The 12331-nt window shown below is 25.5% G+C and overlaps 3 protein-coding genes across 4 annotated transcripts in view; 2 read left to right on the top strand and 1 right to left on the bottom strand.

Moving 5' to 3' along the window:
* The window catches only part of LOC130671876 (PH and SEC7 domain-containing protein), a 73082-nt gene extending 71699 nt beyond the window's left edge, over positions 1-1383 (top strand). The window contains exon 14 of the mRNA XM_057475992.1: positions 1060-1383. Within this exon, the coding sequence (XP_057331975.1) occupies positions 1060-1078 (19 nt within the window). The 3' untranslated portion in view covers positions 1079-1383. The remainder of the gene's footprint in view (positions 1-1059) is intronic.
* A 1621-nt stretch (positions 1384-3004) lies between these two features.
* On the top strand, positions 3005-8375 carry LOC130671877 (dynein regulatory complex subunit 3-like). Of its 2 annotated transcripts, XM_057475994.1 has the most exons (9): positions 3005-3096; positions 3184-3473; positions 4175-4458; positions 4527-4699; positions 4785-4942; positions 5993-6185; positions 6260-6728; positions 7966-8042; positions 8114-8375. In XM_057475994.1, exons 2-9 carry the CDS (start codon positions 3275-3277, stop codon positions 8247-8249), a joined length of 1689 nt encoding a protein of 562 aa, XP_057331977.1. In that variant the 5' UTR covers positions 3005-3096; positions 3184-3274; the 3' UTR covers positions 8250-8375. The 2 variants fall into 2 exon arrangements, with proteins under 2 accessions (XP_057331977.1, XP_057331978.1); XM_057475995.1 differs by lacking the exon at positions 3005-3096 and having other exon boundaries at positions 3356-3557.
* LOC130671878 (enoyl-CoA delta isomerase 1, mitochondrial-like) lies at positions 8296-11905 on the bottom strand. Its single transcript, XM_057475997.1, has 5 exons — positions 11687-11905; positions 9994-10265; positions 9749-9927; positions 8637-8758; positions 8296-8575 (listed from the first exon to the last, which is right to left on the bottom strand). Exons 1-5 carry the CDS (start codon positions 11796-11798, stop codon positions 8412-8414), a joined length of 849 nt encoding a protein of 282 aa, XP_057331980.1. The 5' UTR covers positions 11799-11905; the 3' UTR covers positions 8296-8411.
* Between the last annotated feature and the right edge of the window lie 426 nt (positions 11906-12331).

The raw sequence follows: 12331 nt of genomic DNA, 5'->3' as shown, positions 1-12331 counted from the left end.
TATAAAGCTGTAATATATGTGGATAATATATATATTGATGGTTAATAATTATTATATATGTATATGTATAATAATTATTATAAATCTTATGAAGCTAAAAAGGCAGAAATAAAATGTCGGAAAAATTTTAATTAAACATTTTTTAGCTTTCCCTTTAATTGATATATTTAATATTTATATTATAATTAATAATAAATAACAAATTGAAGTATGTATGTATTTATTTAATTATTAGTTTTTATTATTATTTATTTTAAATGTATTTTTATATTAAATTGCATGATAAATCTTTTTAAATTTCGTTTTATTTATTTTCTTTTCCTGATTTTTCATCACATTCTTTTTCTGTGCACTCACATTTTGCATGATCATTAATATTAGTATGCGCATGATTATTTTTACCTATGGATTAATAATTATAATAATAAATAATCAAATTTTTTTAAATTAAGCGAAGACTGATAATTTAAATTTTTGTACTGCAGTTAACAGACGTCTAGTAATTTGATTTTTTTTTAAACGATGAATTATTAAAAAATAAATATTTTGAAAAATTGCACCTCTAGTTTTTTAAATTTTCTACAGGTGCATATTTTTAGTTTTTTTTTTTTTATTGATTTTTTGAAAAAAAAATCCTGAAATTTTTAATTGTCTGTTAACTTCAGGATTTGAATTTAAAAAATTTTTTGATGTTTGTAATTTTCATTAAAATTAAAATTGTGTTGAATCAGAAGAACTTCAAAACTTTGAAGCCATGGAAGAAAAAATTTTCCGTAGTATAATTTTTTAATTATTATTAGATCACTAATTCCTTTTTACAGAATCAGAAAAAAAATTTTTTTAAAAACAGAGTAAATAAAAAAAATAAAATATTAGTCAAAATTATTATATAAATTTTTAAAATAAATCTAGTGCAATTGAATCAATTCGATTGTATGATAGAGCCAATATAATTTTTTTTTTACTTTGAAATTTGATGCATGTAAATTTGAATTTTAGTAAAAAATTTTTGAATTTAAAAAAATAATAGATTTAAATTAATTTGTTGCATGCACACAGGGACGACGAGACAACGTGAAGTATCATTCATCGAATCAAGTGGATGTTATATACGACGATATAAAAATATATATAAATAATTAAGCAAAATATATAAAAAAAGTAATTATAATAAACGACTCTAACAAAAAAAAACTAAACTTAAATAAAATTAACTCAGTAAATTAGAAAAAAAAGTAATTAAATATTAAATATTACCTCTTAAGTATTTAAAAGTGTTAATTATTAAAAGAATGAAAAATATTAAACTAATGATTAATTGTAATTAAACTAATCTTTAAAAAGAAGCCAAAGAAATATTGCATTTAAATATTTATTACTAGAAAATGTATGATTGTATTAATTATTAATTATTTTTTTGTATTAATTTTGTACTTGTATTTTTTTTTTTCATTAGCTATATTTTGTTGTGTATTTAAAAAAAAAGTTAATGATATAAATACGTGTACTTAATTATTTTCAAAAATTATTATTATTTAAATGGAGATTTTGAAAGTGTAATTACTTGATAAAAATTAAGTGATTATCGTGCAGAGTAAATACATAAAAAAAAAATGATTTTTGATTTTTATTATTATGTGAATTAATGTAAATACAGGATTTTATTTAAGTTAATAAAAATGATGTAATGTTTAAATTAATTGTTTTTTGGCTTGTGAGTATTTAAAATATTTATTTATTTATCTATTAATTTACACTTTCAGCAATTTACAAATTTTACAGATACATTTGCGTTATCACAGTGCGAATGAAACAAAAAAGAAACTACACTAAATAATAGATGAACTTGAGGAATAAATTACTAAAAAAAATAACAAAGTATTTATTTATTTATTTAATTATAGTGATTTATAAGATACATCTTTGATACACTAACAATAATTTGGGTCGAAAAGGAATGAACCGGCTGTGGAATGGTCGTCCAGTAATAGAAGCAAGTTAAAATTAACGCTGTTTTCCGGCGAAAAAATAACAGTATTTGAATATTTTAATCATTCCTAGTTGTTGGACTCAGTTTTCACTCTAGTTTCCATTTCCACTTGAATTGACTTTTTGAATGAATTAAGAGACCCACCAAAGAAATTAACAGTTTTTGAGTATTCATTGACTAGTCCAAATATTCTGTTCCTGGGTCCGTTTTGTGTAAATGACTTATTGGAGTAAGGTACTTCTAAAAGTCTACTTTCCCTTAGATTCTTATTCGGGATGTTGAACTTGACATCTGACAATATTTCTGGAGAATCAATCATATTGTTTACTGCCTTGAAAAAGAAGGTTAAATCTGTTAGTACGCGTCTTTCGGATAATTTCATGATCTCTAAACTGGCTTTGACATCTTCAGCATTCATCATTACACCTTTTGCCTTCTAATACTATTTTTTTTTTGCAATGAAAAATAAATCATACGTCATTTTGGGTTTAGAGAGCTTCCTAAATCCAAAAGAGCATATAAAAATTTAAGTCCTTTTGGAATTGAAAAAAGTCCTTGATTGAAAAAAGGACAGCGTTGCAATTTCATCAAAATATAGAATTTAAAAAAATTTACTTGCAGTCGTTATCAATTAGGAGTCGAACGAAATTTGTTAAATAAATTTTAGCCGCCAAAATTTGAAAATTCAAATTATAAAATTAACATGAAGATTTTACTGAAATTTATTTCCCAAATTTCGTTTGACGACCAACTGGTTTCAACTGTGTCATTTTTGAAAATCTATACCTCAGGAAAATTGTCTTTTTTTCCATCAATGCTTTAATTTTTTTTAAATTTATTTTTGAAATTTGAATTCGGTCATTAAAATTGAAAATCATTAAAAATTTTTAAATAGTGGGGCAATGTCTGAGAACGGCCTCAATTTTTTTTCGTCATGATCCATAGTGTTTTTATTTAACACATGCGCATATTTGTATATATATATATATATGGGCGTGTTCAGAAACACACTCTGGAAGAGAAATATTCAACTCCTGCGTTCAGAAATATCCTCAAGTCGAACCAGAGGTGCGATTTAACATTACATAGGTACTAATCACACCTGGGTAGGTAATTTTTGTTCTCCAGAGTGTATTTCTGAACACGCCCTATATATATATATATATACAAATAATTACATTATGGTTGCTTAGATACCCGATTCAAATTTATTTTGACACCTGCTGTTTACTAGTATATAATAAATGTCATCCATATTTATTATGAATTACAAATTCAAATGCAATGTCAAAATTGAATGATAATAAAAATCTAAGTACTAATGATTACTTTACTCCAATTGAAGATGTACCTGGTGTTATAAATTACAGCAACCTTGTAAATTTAATTATCGAACAAGCGCCGAAAGGTGAACGGGGTCGACTTTTTCGTCAAGATGGAATTAAACTGGATGAAGTCACGGAAATACGCATTGAATTTTCCAGTAATTTATTATTTTATTAAATATTATGAGTGTGAATGTAATCGACAGGAGAATTTTTTAAATTTTTGAATTAATAAATAAAATGTAAGTAGAATAAAAATTTTAAAATGCGTGTTTAGATAAATGAAAAATCCGTAAGCGAATTTTTTTAAATTTATTTATTTAAAATTTACACTGTAAAAAATCACCGGGGTAAATCCAAGCGGTGTAGATGTTAAAATTATCGGTGTTAAATTTACCCCCGAAAGCGGTGTGAAAATAACGCCGCCACCGGTGTAAATATTCTAGACCGGTGTCAAAATATTTTACTTGGTGAATATTTTTACTTACTCGATCACTATACTTGTTAATAAATTAGATTTTTTATTAATTTTCATAAAGAACTGACATTTTTTGTGTTTTATAATCTTTAAAATTAATACTCCAAGCGGACGCTATTTATTCCGCTTTTACACCGGTTTTACTCCGCTTTTACACCGTTTACCTCGCTTTAACACCGGTATTTTTAACACCGGTGAATTACTCCTCCTACACTGGTGTAATTTCATTTTTACACCGGGCGGAGTTAAAACGAGTCCATTTTTAACACCGCACTTTTTACAGTGTATAAAATGTCTCCTGTTACCTTCACGCTCATTTCATAATTTTGTTCATGAAATATGATAATTTAATTTTGATATTATTTATATGAAACAATTTAGAGATTTTGAAAATTGATCATCTTTGGATAATGAAAAATTTAACAAAACTCACACTGTCACATAATATTATTGACAAAATTGAAAATCTCGATGCTTTGATAAAACTTCAAGAGCTTGATCTTTCATTCAATCGAATTACGAAAATGGAAAATTTAAATCATTTGATAAAATTAGAAATTCTTATTCTTGCTGGAAATAAAATAAATGAAATTGAAAATATTGATAATTTAGTTAATCTTAAAATTTTTAGTATCGCTGATAACAAAATCGACAAATGGGACCACGTATGTAAAATTTTTTTAATAAAAAATGATATTTTGTTTTAATTAAATATGAATTATTTATTTTCAAGGTTTTATATTTAAGAAAATTCAAATATTTACGAAGCGTAAACATGACAGGAAATCCTTGTACTAAAAAAGAAAATTATAATGATTATCTTGTGGCATTTTTACCCCAAGTTATTTATTTCTCATACGTATTAATAAGTGAAGATAAACGAAATCGTTGCACTCAAATGCATCAGTAAGCTCTTATTCACTTTATATTTATTATCTTTTTTAAATAAGCTTCGAAATTAATATTAGTATTTTAATTAACAATTTGATAGACAGGCTATTTTTAAAGTCGAAGAAGAAGAAGCGATTATAAAAAATGAAATGGATCAGAAACTTGCATTAGAAAAAAAAATGGCTAACGATTCATTATGTTTTGTTGACCAGCTAGATGGGGATGAATTTTTTGAACTCATATTCAAATATGACGAAGGTAATCCTTGAATTTTGTCAATAGTTATTTTACATAAGAAAATTTGATATTTTTCTAATTTCCCGCTATGAAAATTTAAAATTTTCAAAAAAAAAGGAGTTTTTGGTTTCAGACCAATTTTCAAAAATCGAGATTTTATCAGATCTTGAAATTTTGAGGTCCTAGGAAGTTATTCTGACTACACAGTAAAAAATATTGTGTTAAAGTCAACATAATTTGTGTGTTAAAAATGGTCTATACAATATTTGTGTAATTTTTTAACACAGACTATTTGGGTTGAATTTAAACTCAAAATTTGTGTTAAAATCTCAGCACAAAATTCGAGTAATACGAGAAGTTAATTTAACACTTTTTAAATGTCAGTGGCAACACAAAAAAATGTTAACTTTTACACTTTATTTTTGTAGAATGGATATTCAGTAAAGATAATTTATATATTATTTTGAGATTATCAACAGTCACAACAATTATTATTTAACATTAAACTATTGTTTGATAGTAAATAATCTTTTTATCAGAGTCAAGATTTAAAAAAAAATCACGTAATATTTAATAGCAGTTGCAAATAGTAAATCAATTAATTTATTTTAAAAAAACAAAAACACATTTCTATTTAGCGAAAAAATAATTTTAACATTACATTAAATAATTCGAAATTATAACTAAATATTTTTTATTAGTATGATAAAAATTCCAGCTTTTACTAAATGGTAAATTAAATATATTAATAAAAAAAATTTTTAAGTTAAATTGACATTTATAAAATGTCGATTTCACTTTCATTTTTCTAATAATTCTTCCGCGACTATCGATTTACTTTTTATCATAAATTTTGTGTTAATTTTAAAGTAACACTTAATAAATGTTGATAATTTTAATTTTCGTACCAAGTAACACTTTTAAACTGTTAAATAGTAGATCCATTTAAAATTTCAAAGTAACACAGTGAAATATCTTAATTTAACACTAAATAATCCCCACAAAAAATTTAATACCCACCGTTTTTAACACACATACCCACAAAAGATTCAAATTTTTTTTTTTTAATAGATGGTACGGTACTTAAAAATATAAATGACGAAACTTTTACCGTTTTCGAAGAATATAAACAAAAATTTTCAATAGTTTGTCACGAATTATATAAATTTGGAATAGATCAACATTCTCTAAGAGCTAAAGAGCATGCGGAATTTAATTCAGTTGTCGAAAAAGCTCGCGAAACTGTCCGCGATGAAGCCAGACAGTAAGTTATTACTCTTCACAAACTATATTTTCAATAATAATCATAAATTAATCTCGCTTTCATATATTTTTAAGAACAATTGAGACTATCAAAGCAGAAAGAAATGAAATCTTTAAAAAGTTTGATAGCTTAGTAGCTCAGTCTGTAGATAACCAATTATCAAACGAGCAGGATATTAAAATTGATGTGAAAATGATTAAAGCTCAAGAACTCGCTAAGGAATTCAACGAAAGTTTATCAAATATGTGGACAAAACTCATGTACAGCCAAGTTGTTTTGCATGAACAAATAGAGGATATTTATGAAATATTTAAAATAAATATGACTGATTTAAAAGATTCATTCGTGGAATTTGTTCGTAAAACGTTTTCTCAAATGCGTGATATTTTACTTGAATATCGTGGCGCAATTAATGTTGTCATTAATAATTACATAGCTAGTATTGGAGATGAATCAACTATGCCTTTACATCTTGTTAATATTTGTGGCGACGTTGATATTTTGAATAATACTTTAATCGCTTCTCATGATATTCATATACAGGTCAGCAAATTAATATCGCGTTAAGGATAGGCTGTACCTAAAAAATTATCAAATTTAAGAAGTTCATCTTACACTTTTTTTCGGAAGCTAAAAAAATTGCTGTGATAATCAATTAATTAATTCATATAAATATGAAAGTTGCAAATTTCTTGGGTACGGCCCAGCCTCAAGTCCAAAAGGACGAACATTTTAGGGAACTTCCTAAAGTTAATAGGGCTTTTGATTTTTTTTTTCATTGCCAATCTTATGTTTGGTACACAGAAATAATATGAGTATAAATGTAGCAGACATCAGACAAATTTCAAATTATTAATAAATAGAGTAAAAAATTAATAAAATTGAATTTAAAAAAAATGCGCATTTTAAAAATTTGAAAATTCATAAGTGCATTTTTTATAAATATTACACTGTGAAAAGTTCCCAACAAATTTTACTATGGGTACATAGTAACACCGGACTATAAGAAAACTGATTCAAAATTTACAAATGTCCCATAGTAAACGTATGCGCAGACTACACGATTGTGGCCTATGCGCATACGATTACTATGAGACACTTGTAAATTTTGTACCAGTTTTCTTATAGTCCGGTGTTACTATGCACCCATAGTAAAATCTGTTGGGAATTTTTCACAGTGAATTTTTTAAGTTATTTACTCTATTTATTTATAATTTTAAATTTGTCTGGTGTCTACTACATTCACATTCATAAAAAAAATAGATTTCTTGGCGCAAAAAAGTTTTATTCACCTCAAGAAAATTTTTACTTATTCTAAGAAATTTTTCGCATTTTAAATTGAAAACAAAAATTCTTGCGCCAAGAAATCTTTTTTTTCTGAGTAGACTTATTATAGAGCTACAAATAAAAAACTCAAAATTTTGAAAGCTTAAAGAGCGCATGACTTGAATTATAATGATCATGAAGTTAACAGACAATTAGCAATTTTCGGATTTTTTTTTCAAAAAGTAGATTACAAAAAAAAAAAAAAACTAAAAATATGCATGTACAGAAAATCAAATAAACTATAGATGCAATTTTTTTAAATATTTTTTTTTTGACTCGTATAATTTTGAGTTCAAAAAAATTATACTTCTTTTTGGCTTTAGGAAGTTCCCTAAAGCCAAAAGGGCGAATAAAAATTTGTCCTTTTGGAATTAGTAACGCGATATATTTTAAAGGTTTATAATATATGATTTTCATGAATAAAATATATATTAACTTCTATTTATTATACCAGACAATTGATAATCGTGAAGACAGTACAATTGAACGAATAAATCTTTGGCTTGAAGAATTATTAAATGACTTTATCACGTAAGTTCAATTCATTAAACTTTAGATAAATTATATATAACATAATTATTTATTTCTTTATATATTTCAAGGCAAGAAAATCTTCGTCACCGCCAACGGATACTAGAAATTTCCCATTTTTTGCAATTCCAACGAGAACAAATGCATAATCACTTCTACATTAATGACTCATTTGCACTAGATGTTGCGGCTGCTCTTGAAGGATAACATCCATTTTAAATGTAAATAATTTTTTATTTTTTAAATATACAAATATTTATAGTTCACTTTATAAAAACAGTACAAAAGTCAACGATATATTGATAAAAAATATTAAATTTCATTTTTATAAAAAATACCATAACTTTAACAATAATTAATTTTTTTTAATTACTTTTTTTCTTTCAAACTTTTAATATATAATTCAAGTGCAACTTGTACTTTAGGCTGAGAAATAAAATTCAAAAAACGTGAAGTATCTGCTTCACGATTTTTTTTCAGCCGCTCAATTAACTCAGTTCTAAAATCCATTTTGGTTGCGTATCTGCCTACAGCTAAAGTAATAAATATAATTTAATTAGTATAGTATTTAATTATTTTTTTATCCATCCTTACCAGGGATACGAGCATATGAATCAATATATTTCTGGCATTTTGAAATTGCTTCGTCTTTATCAGCAGCAAGCTCATCAACCAAACCGATTTCGAGTGCTCGTTTTGGTGGAAATAGGGTACCTCTGTTATTAACACATAATTCTTAGAATAAATTTATTTGTTAATTAATTGGTTAATAATATTGTATTATTGATTACCCTCTAAAAAAAATTCATGTAGGATTTTGTATAGGAATCCATAGAAATTCATGTAAGAAAGTATGAGTATCTGGATTCCTGTATAGGAAACTGTGGATATCTGGATTTCCATGTAGGAAATCCATACAGGAAACTATGGATACCTGAATTCCCATGTATTAAATTTATGAAGGACACTATGGATACCTGGGTTCCCATATAGGAAATTCACATGGAAAACTGTAGATACATGGATTCCCATACAGGAAATTCATATAGCAAACTATGAATACCTGGATTTCCATATAGGGATTTCACATAGGGAACTGTAGGCACTTAAATTCCCATATTGAAAATCCGCATGGAAAACTGTAGGTACCTTGATTTCCATATAGGAAATTCATATGGAAAACTATGAATACATGGATTTCCATATAGGGATTTCACATAGGGAACTGTAGATACTCAAATTCCCATATAGATAATCCGCATGGAAAACTGTAGGTACCTGGATTTCCATATAGGAAATTCACATAGGAAAATATCGGTACCTGAATTCTCATATAGAAAATTCACATGGAAAGCTGTAGATACCTGGATTCCCATACAGGAAATTCATATGGCAAACTATGAATACCTGGATTCCCATATAGGAAATTCACATAGAAAACTATGGGTATCTGAATTTCTATACAAAAAATACATACAGGAACTTGAATTTCTGAATTCCTATAAGAAACTATATGAGAATCTAAGCTGAATTCCCACTCCCTAAACATGAATAAGTGGAATAAGTGAATATTCACTAATTCTGAGTGCCAACTGAACCACTTTTTGAAATTAGTGGTTCGGTTTGCACTTGGAATTGTTGAATATCCACTTATTTTCACTAATTCATGTTTAGAGAGCACATGGATTTTTCGATAGAGTACTTACTGCAGTAATGCTAGTTCTGCTTGTCGATATCCGATTGTTGATACATAAATTTCTCGAAACCACGAAGGTGCTACGATACCAAGTTTTGTTTCATTTAATCCAATAGCATGTTTACCATCAACAAATACTCGATACTCGCAGCTCATTGCTGTTAAACAGCCCCCAGCTGGACTCGATCCCTATAATACATTTTTTTTACCAAAAAACTATTATTAATGTTAATAAATATATGTATATTATCATACATTTATTGCTGCAGCAGTTGGTATACTCAAACTATAAAGAGTAAACCAAGTTTCTTGCAATTGTTCCCAAAATTGTCTAGCTCTTTTCATATCTGGCTTAAACATTTCCATGATATCTAAGCCACCCGAAAATATTGTTGGTAAAGATGACGTAATAATGACACCTTTGCTACCATCTTTAACTATTTTTTTTAAGGAATCATTAAATTCAGTAAGTAATTCAAGGTTGAGACCATTAACTGGTGGCCTTGCCAATGATAAGATACTTGTATCTGAAATTAATTTAAATTCTTAAGATATAAATAAATTATTCATAATTTTTTATATTTATTTAAGGGCATTCTCAGACAGTGCCCCCATTTTTCAAAAATATGCAGTGACTTTCAACTGTCATGAGCAAATTAAAATTTTGTTAATTCATTAATTACAAAAAAATTAAAGCATTAATTGAAAAAAGAAAAATTTCGGCGAGAGATTTTTAAAAATTATTCGAGTTGTTATCAAATATGTAAAGGAGTAAAATTTATATGAATATTTTACTGAAATTTTGACAGCCATTGTAAAAAATTGAAAAAAATTTCTATTATAAAATAGTTAAATTATTATATTTACGAGTGTGAATGTAACAGACATCAGACAAATAATTAAAAAAATAATATTTATTTTGAAATGCACTTATTAATTTTAAAATTTTTTAAATACGCATTTTTCAAAATTTTATTTTATCAATTATTTACTCTATTTATTTAAAATTTTAAATTTGTCTGCTACATTCATACTCTTTTATATTTATATTTAATCCATTATGATTTTGTCTATCAACTTTTAATAACAATTAAGTTGGAGGGAAATAAGGACCAGGTTTTTATCTAAATATGCATTTTTTAATTTTTACTCTAAGTTCTTACATTTTATTCATTTATTGTAAAATTTCAAAAACATCCAATTGTCTGCTACATTCACACTCATGTAAATGTACCAGACATACGAAAATTTTTTAATTACATATAAAAAAATTAAATAATTAAAATAATAAAATTTTAAAAAATGCATGTACTGAATTTTTAATTTTCTAAACATGGATTTTTTTATTTTAATTTATTATTTCAGTTTTTAAAATTGTCAGATGTCCGCTAACTTTACGAGTGTAAATGGAGCAGACATCAGACAAATTTAAAATTATAAATAAATAGGGTAAATAATTTTTTTAAAAATACTTAAAAAAATGCACTTACTAATTTGAAAATTTTAAAAATGCGCATTTTTTAAAACTTCATTTTATTAATTATTTACTCAGTTTATTAATAATTTTAAATTTGTCTGATGTCTGTTACATTCGCATTCATTAAATACAGTAAATAATTTAAAAAATAACGTTTGAATAAAATGCACTTTCAATGCTTATTAATTTCAAAATTTTTTAAATGTGCATTTTTTAAAAATTTTGTTTCATTAATTATTTCCTCTATTTATTAATTCGTCTACTGTCTGCTACATTCACACTCATCTAACTTTACTATCATATATTTATGTGCAATGACGTCCCGTAATTAAAAACAGATAGATTACAATAATCTGAGTGCATTATTCTTCAACTTAATCATTCAGATCAACACATAACAATAATACTTATATTTGATGTACTTCAGTTTTAATCGATAAAATAATTAAAAAAAAAAAAGAAATTATTTACTTGTTGTATCGTTTTTTGTTACAGTGATTAAATTTCCAGCAGCTGAGTAATTTCTTTTGGATATTTGTTGTATTAATCCTAATTTTAAAACTTTTCTTGTAAAAATATGCATAATTATATAAAAAGTAAATACTCTAGTAATAATTTATTGTTAAAATAAACTGGTCAAAGTACAGAAATTACAGCCTATAAATATAGAGAACGTAAAATAAAATTAACAAAAAGTGGGTAAGATTGAGAGGGAGAGATGACATATCAACAAGATGCAAGTTTTGAACATGGAATGTGGAATTGAATTTAATGTAACATATAAATTACATTACATTTACATTTAAAAAATTTTAAATTTTGCCGCACTAATATATTCAAAATTTTTTTAATTTTTATAAAAAGAAAGTTGTCAATTTTTAAATTTTTGAATAAACAAATTTAGATAAATGAAAAATTAGTACGCGCCCTTTTTTTAAATTTCATTATTTGAATTCATTTATTTAAAATTTATAAAATGTCTCGTCTGCTACATTCATTATAACTTCGATCATTATTATTCTTGATGACAATGAACAAATGATGGATTCGTAAGATCAAAAATTTCAAGTCGACTATTAATAAAAAAAAAAAAAAAAATTAAACAATAGAACATAA

The sequence above is a fragment of the Microplitis mediator genome, chromosome 7, assembly GCF_029852145.1.
Source record: "Microplitis mediator isolate UGA2020A chromosome 7, iyMicMedi2.1, whole genome shotgun sequence".
Taxonomy (NCBI): Eukaryota; Metazoa; Arthropoda; class Insecta; order Hymenoptera; family Braconidae; genus Microplitis; species Microplitis mediator.
Note: the sequence above shows the minus strand (reverse complement) of the source record. Positions and strands in the feature narration are given on the sequence as shown.

Coding starts and splice junctions, on each gene's coding strand:
- LOC130671877 (XM_057475994.1), top strand. CDS start 3,275: ATGTCAAAATTGAATGATAATAAAAATCTAAGTACTAATGATTACTTT. Junction 3,474..4,174: donor AATACGCATTGAATTTTCCA/GTAATTTATTAT, acceptor GAAACAATTTAG/AGATTTTGAAAATTGATCAT. Junction 4,943..5,992: donor CATATTCAAATATGACGAAG/GTAATCCTTGAA, acceptor TTTTTTTAATAG/ATGGTACGGTACTTAAAAAT.
- LOC130671878 (XM_057475997.1), bottom strand. CDS start 11,798: ATGCATATTTTTACAAGAAAAGTTTTAAAATTAGGATTAATACAACAA. Junction 10,266..11,686: donor AACAAAAAACGATACAACAA/GTAAATAATTTC, acceptor AATTAATTTCAG/ATACAAGTATCTTATCATTG. Junction 8,576..8,636: donor TTCATATGCTCGTATCCCTG/GTAAGGATGGAT, acceptor TTATTACTTTAG/CTGTAGGCAGATACGCAACC.